The sequence below is a fragment of the Rana temporaria genome, chromosome 1, assembly GCF_905171775.1.
Source record: "Rana temporaria chromosome 1, aRanTem1.1, whole genome shotgun sequence".
Classification (NCBI taxonomy): domain Eukaryota; kingdom Metazoa; phylum Chordata; class Amphibia; order Anura; family Ranidae; genus Rana; species Rana temporaria.
In genome coordinates this window covers 245434639-245441976 of record NC_053489.1, presented here as the reverse complement: position 1 = coordinate 245441976, position 7338 = coordinate 245434639, and the positions used below count along the sequence as shown (strand labels likewise).

Below are 7338 nucleotides of genomic sequence, written 5' to 3'. Positions count from 1 at the left end.
TTTAATAAGAAAATGAATAAAAAAGTACTTAGGGCCAGATTCAGATACAATTACGTTGCTCCACGGCAGCGTAACGTATCTGATTTACGTTACCCCGCCGCAGGTTTACAGCGTAAGTGCCTCATTCTCAGAACTCTTACCTGATGTAACGTAAATGCGCTCGGCGCAAGCCCGCCCAATTCAAATGGGGCGGGCACCATTTAAATTAGGCGCGTTCCCGCGCCGAACGTTCTGCGCATGCTCCGTCGGGTAAATTACCCGATGTGCATTGCGCTAAATGACGTCGCACGGACGTCATTTGTTTAGACGTTAACGCAAATGGCGTCCAGTGCCATTCACGGACGACTTACGCAAACGACGTTGTTTTTTAAATTTCGACGCGGGAACGACGGCCATACTTAACATGGCTTAGAACAACTAGGGCTCAGCCCTAATTTTACGCGGCGTAACTTGACGGAAACAACGTAAAGTTAGATCGACGGGCAGCGTGGACGTTCGGGAATCGCCGTAACTAGTCATTTGCATATTCTACGCCAACCACAATGGCCTCGCCACCTAGCGGCCGGCCTAGAATTGCATCCTTAAGATCCGACAGTGTAATTCAATTACACCTGTCGGATCTTAGGGCTAGCTATGCGTAACTGATTCTATGAATCAGTCACTTAGTTAGAACGGCCGTAACACAGAGATACGACGGCGTATCAGGAGATACGCCGTCGTATCTCTTTTGTGAATCTGGCCCTTAGTGTAGGAATCCATCCTAACTGTAGTTTAACAAGAAAATAATAATAAGGAAACCTCAAAGCATTGTTTGAAGTGTGTGTGTGTAGAACTGCCACCTTATTTCTTTTTATATAATTTCTAACTTTTTCTATACATTCCTATGATTTTCTTCTAGGTGCTTTACATAATGAAGTGATGAATACAGGAAATGAAAGCCAAATGGCAGAGTTTATGCTATTGGGATTCCCCAGCAGCAGAGAACTGCAATTACTTCTATTTGTGGTCTTATTAGGATTTTACCTCCTGACCGTTTCTGCAAACCTGCTCATTATTGGGACTGTAACATTAAATTTGAATCTCAGGAAGATTCCTATGTACATTATTTTGTGCCACTTTTCTTTTCTTGAGATCTGGTATATCACTTCTACTGTTCCAAAAATGCTGGTGGACTTCACGGTTGACAACAAATTAATTTCTTATAAAGGCTGCATCACACAGATCTATTTCTTTTTTGCATTAGGATTCACTGAGCTCTTCTTCCTTGCCATGATGGGATATGACAGATATATGGCAATATGTCATCCACTACGTTATAACTCCATTATGACAAGAAAACTATGCAATCAGTTGGCAATGTGGTCCTGGATTTGTGGCTTTTCCAGCAGTTTCTTATTAACCATTCCCAGCTCTAGACTTTTATTCTGTGGTCCAAGAGTCATAAATCACTTTTTTTGTGATTTTGTTGCATTACTAAGCATCTCCTGCAATAAAACATTTGCTACAGATGCGTTATGGTATGCCTTTGCTTGGATTATTATACTCTACTCTTTTCTCCTTACCACGCTTTCATATGTACATATAATAAAGACAATTAGTCACCTTCCGTCTCTGTTAAGTAGAAGAAAGGCATTTTCCACATGTGTCTCCCATTTGACAGTTGTCTTGACCTTTTATGGCACAATCACTTTTATTTATATCCGCCCAACCACTCAATACACTATACAAATGGATAAATTTGTATCTGTATTTTATGCTATTGTAATTCCATTACTGAATCCAATAGTGTACACGCTTCGAAACAGAGAGGTCCATGATGCATTAAGAAAAATAATTACATATTGATGTATTCGTATTTAGAATAGGAATTCTTAGTTTTTACAAACATAATTTTTTTTATGAGATAATCATAAAAACACACAAGTCTCATATGCTTTCACATACAGTTCACGCATGTGTGGTAGTTCAGTGTTATTTTGTTTGTATTTTTAACACGCATATGCATATTAATTAAAATTTTGCATGCACACTGGTAGACTTAGACCTCTTTCACACTGAGGTGTTTTGCAGGCGATATAACGCTAAAAATAGCGTCTGCACAGCGCCCTGAAAGAACCGCTCCATTCACTCCATTGTGAAAGCTCGAGGGCTTTCACACTGGAGCGGGGTACTGGCAGTACGTTAAAAAATTTCCTGCAAGCAGCATCTTTGGAGTGGTGAAGGAGCAGTGTGTATACCGTTCCTCCACCGATCTTGCCCATTGAAATGAATAGGCGGTGCTTTGCGGGTGGTTTTAACCCTTTTTCAGCCGCTAGCGGGGTTTAAAAGCCCCCCACTAGTGGCTGAATACCACCGCAAAAATGACGGTAAAGCGCCGCTCCGATCCGTCCGTCATCTGGTTCCATTCCCTGCGAGCAGCAGTGGTGCATGGGAGCGGAACTGGGTGGGAAATTCAAATTACAAAAGTAAAACACACACATAAAAGGAGGTGATACATTGTAATCTGAGAGGATTACACTGTATCACCTTAGGATCTGACACCATCTATTTACAGTGCCTCTTGCCTGTCATTTGTGCCCATAAAAAATATTTTTAACATGGCATCAAAAAAGCGCCACTTTGCTACAAAGGCGCTTTTGGACCAGTTGAGTGACAGCGGCAGCGACACAGAGTTGCTTGCAGTACTAAGCGATAGTGAGTCGTGTAGAGATTTGCCATCTGACTCTGACACTGACACTGATCCAGCAAGTGATAACGGTGATGATCCCGCACCTGACCTCAGAGATGTGCGCACTTGGTGCCCTATGAACTGCGATACGGACCAGGTAGCGCCCCTGAGATTCCCGTTCACTGGATCACCTGGGATGAAGGTAGATGTTGAGAGTGACAACCCTCTGGCATACCTGCAATTAATCCTCACTGAGGAGGTAATTGAAAAAATTGTCACAGAGACCAATCGCCAGCAAGAGCAGCAATCCGCTACGCTGCATGCCAGGTTTTCCAGAAGCAGAAAATGGGAACCGGTGACTAAAGAGGACATCTGGCAGTTTTTCGGACTCATCATTCTTCAGGGGGTGGTGGGGAAACCGCTTCAGAAATGGTACTGGACCACAAATAGGTTACTGGCCACTCCGTTTTTTGGCACCGTGATGTCCGAATTCCATTTTTTGCTCATCATGAAATATTTCCACTTCACTAACAATGAAGAATTTGATGAGGCCACGCATCCTGCGCCCAAACTAAAAAAAAATCTGGGAGGTATGCCAAATCATTGTGACCAATTTCCAGCAGGCCTAGGTGCCAGAAAGGGACGTCAGTGTAGATGAAAGTTTGATGGCCTACAAGGGACGCCTAAGCTGGATACAGTTTATTGCGTCCAAAAGAGCAAGGTTTGGCATCAAATTCCACATGCTCTACGAGTCATCCACCGGATACATCTGGAATTCGGTCATTTACACCGGTAAAGGCATGAAGTTCAACCCCAGGTACAGCTGCTATGGGATGGCCACATCATCTGTCCTTACACTGCTGGAGCCATTGCTGAACCAAGGATATTGTGTGACAACGTACAATTTCTACACGTCTCCGGAACTGTATGAGGTTTTGCTACAAAACAAAACTGATGCGTATGGTACCGTTAGGCCTAACCGACGTGACATGCCATCTATGTTTGCCAAGAAAAGGTAAGATGATGGCAATGCGATGGCGAGACAAGAAGGACGTGTGTCTCATAAGTACCGTGCACAATACCTCCACTGCCATGGTACACACAAAACATGGGAAAGATGTGCTGAAGCCGCAAGTCATGATCGACTATAACAACACAATGAGAGATGTCGACAGAGCCAATCAGGCAATGACATTTTACCCGGCTATGCGGAAACAGCGAAATAAATATTATAAGAAGATTTTCAGGCATCTTCTGGAACAATGCCTTTGGAATTCTTATATCCTGTATAGAGCAAAGAGTTACATGCCTCCTGTTCATTCTGACTTCATCTGGAAGGTGGCTGAGCAGATTTTTGTCAACCACCAGACGCCATCAGTAGCTGTGAACAGACCCAGATGACGTGCTGTTGACGTTGTCAACCCAGAACACCTGACTGGTCGTCATTTTTTCTACTACATACCGCCAACCGCAAAAAAGGCAGCACCTACCAGGATGTGCATGGTTTGCTGTTCAAAGAGAGATGGCAATGGAAAGAAAGTCCAAAAAGAAACAAGGTTCCATTGTCCTGGTTGTGACGTCGGACTTTGTCCAGTTCCATGCTTTAAAATTTATCACACTCAGGATGTTTATTGAATTTCTTTGTTTGACAAATTTCATTATTTTTCATTACATTATTGAATAAAATTATATTATTTATTAGATTATAATTCATGATTTTGTGCTTCAAACTTTATCACATCTGGGATGTCTACTAGAGTCTTGTTTGGTCAGGTTTAAGTAAGTAATTACTAACAATTGCAGGCCTGTAATACATATCACCAAATTTCCATGCAAAAAATTATACCGCTTTTGGTACAAAATTCCAGACATAATCATACCGCCAGGGAGGTTAATGATCTTTGCAACTGCAACTTTAAGAAAAAGCCCTCAAAAAATTTTGAAGGCTTACCAGTCCAGAATTTACAGGACTATTATTCCATATACTATTAGAATGAATGACGTGGAATATGTGAGAGAGATACCATGAATGTTTAGGTATTTTAGGTAAACTCCCCATTGCCTTCACAGAAATCCAGATATTAGACATTTATGTGGAGTCTATTACTTTATGTGGAGTCTATTACTCTGCTTGGGTAACTAATAGAATGAAAGTGTAATTTAACAACCTGAAGTTAGAAGCAGTGGCGGCCCACCCACCCCCCTATCCATGCGCCCGGGCCCTTATTTACATGCAGGGCACCGGACGCATGGATTCCAGTGTTTTTTTTTCAACGCACACGATTAGGCCTGAGGCTCTAATTGGCTTTAAAAAAGTTGCGTGACATTTGTGAATTAATATGTTCTAATGTCTTCCTGATTCTCCTCCCTGCCAATCAGGAAGCGGTTTCAGAGACTCGATTGGCCAGGGTGTCCTAGGATGGGTCTCAGGACCCGCCTCCTGTTTGGCCGGGAGAAAAAGCAACGCCTGTAACAGGAGGGAAAAGATGGAGAGGACGAGCAAGAGCTGGTGCGGAGAGTGGGGAGCTGGATCGGACAGGTGGGAGCCAGTGCAGGAAGCGGGAAGCCTAATCAGACGAGCGAGAGCGGGAGCTGGTGCAGAGAGCAGGGAGTCAGTACAGAGAGCTGTGGAGCAGTTTGAGTACCGACCGAGGCAGCCCCTTTTTGTTGCTGCTGTTATTTTGTATATGACACAGTCTGTTTTCTGGATTCTGGAGTGGCGGTACAATGTCTTGTTTGTCGCCATACCAAAAATTTACAGCACCAGTCGCCACTGGTTAGAAGCTGATTGGCTACTGTGCACAGCTGCACAAGATTTTTCTCTCTTCAGCTTTAGTGAATCAACCCCATTGTATGTTTTTCACCTTGCTCAGGCAGAAATTTAAACAAGCACATGGACACAGGCAAACAAACAGCTATTTCCTAATAATAACAAACGGTAGCACTCTGCAACAAAGTTTGTTAAAATCCTTGCAATGTACATAGATCACTCAGAGAGGAATGTTTTTTTCTCAGAAAAAGTGGAGTTACTCTTTAACCAAATTAGAGGATCTGAAAAACTACAAAAGAAGAGGGTACATCGGAATTCATGGTCTACTAGAGTTCATTGAGGACTTGAACTTGAGTATTGGGAGGGCTGGGCCGATTTGACCCTAAAAGCCTGAAGCATCACATCCGAATCAGAAATTCCTAGAAAAGTTTTCATAGACGTTTGAGGTGTCCCAAAGAGTAACACATACACAAATACATAATTTAAAAAATCAGGGAGAATAACTCTACATATTACACTTTATTATTAACTTTGATTAAAACTAGACATAGTCCAACTAAAATACATACATATAACTTTGTTTCATGGCAGAGCCCACTATGTGGCATATCACTTGTAACCATACACATGTACTGTATCAATCATTAATATACAGGAGCAAAAACTTGAACCCAACTGTGTCTGCCCTTCTGCAGGAACTGGTCCCAGAAATTCCAGAGTGATCAAGATTTGATCAAATCCCCAGGTTGTTGTGCCCTAAAAGAGAAATTATTTCATCAACCTCTTGTAGGCCTCATGGGCTAAACCATGCACCTCGTTTAGTTTTGGTGACAAAATTATTTAAAGTGCATATGTATCACTGTAAAGAAGGGAGTGATCTTGTCAATTTTTGGAAAGGCTAATTTTTTTGCTCCCTCTGTGATGGCAGCATGAGATGTTATTGGGGATCCAAATGAGTGGCCAATCAGTAATGGCTTCTTTCTTTCATAGGCCAAATCATGGGTCCTTCCCAAAGGCACTGCAGCATGAATGAGACTCTTCGCCAAACATTTCTCGTGCCAGAGGACTCTGAGTCCTTAGGTTCACTGAAGACAATTATGTCATCTCATTCTCTTAGAAGGGATGAAACATACCTTTGAAGCCTGCCCTGTGTCCTCCTCTTCCTCACCATCAACACTCCAACCCTCATCCTCCTTGCCACTGACATCTCAACCATCCTCCTTGTGCACCCCTTCTGCATGTTGCTGCCTCCCAGGGATGAAATCAGTTGTGAAAGGATCCTGCAGGCCCTGAGACAGCAGTAAGTTCTCCTCCTCCTCCTGTGTGTTGTCCTGTTGTTGAACCTCATGTCCAGTATCTTACACCACACAGTGTAAACTCACTAATATTGTCGACTCTTCAAAAACTGTCAAGAAGGTACACATGTCCTGAATCAGGAGCCACTGATGTGTTGAAAAAAAAAAAACCCCAGTGCCCTTTCTCATCCCATATTTGCACAAATACTCATTGACGTGCCACTGCATCACCAGGTTGAGGTCATGTGCAAGACACGGTATGTGTGTGAGCTTTTCTTTCTGAAAGGTGATCAGCAGCTTGGTGCTGTTGTCACAACAAACCTTTTATGGCATAAGATGGCATGGAGTCGCTGTTCAGCTTGGCACTGAAGAGCTCACAGAATCTCTAGCTAAGTTTGGCTCCTGTCCCCCATGCATAGCAGCGCAACATAGTTTGGAGTAGGGGTAGAGGTGACTGCGCAATGATTGATGATCACTGAGTTGCAGGACGTAGGGCGACACCACCACATCAAGCAGTGTGCCCCATCCTTGATACTTCCTACCTAATCAATGTGCTGTAAAATAGATGTAAATTCCTTGTCCATTCTTTCTGGAACATGTGTCAT

The 7338-nt window shown here is 42.9% G+C and overlaps 1 protein-coding gene across 1 annotated transcript; it reads left to right on the top strand.

Moving 5' to 3' along the window:
• The first annotated feature begins 918 nt into the window (after window positions 1-918).
• Window positions 919-1845, top strand: LOC120945843 (olfactory receptor 6F1-like). Its single transcript, XM_040360385.1, has one exon. The coding sequence runs from the start codon at window positions 919-921 to the stop codon at window positions 1843-1845; it is 927 nt and encodes a 308-aa protein (XP_040216319.1).
• The last annotated feature ends 5493 nt before the right edge of the window (window positions 1846-7338 follow it).

Bases quoted from the DNA above. Each gene is read 5' to 3' on its own strand.
- LOC120945843 (XM_040360385.1), top strand. From the start codon at position 919: ATGAATACAGGAAATGAAAGCCAAATGGCAGAGTTTATGCTATTGGGA.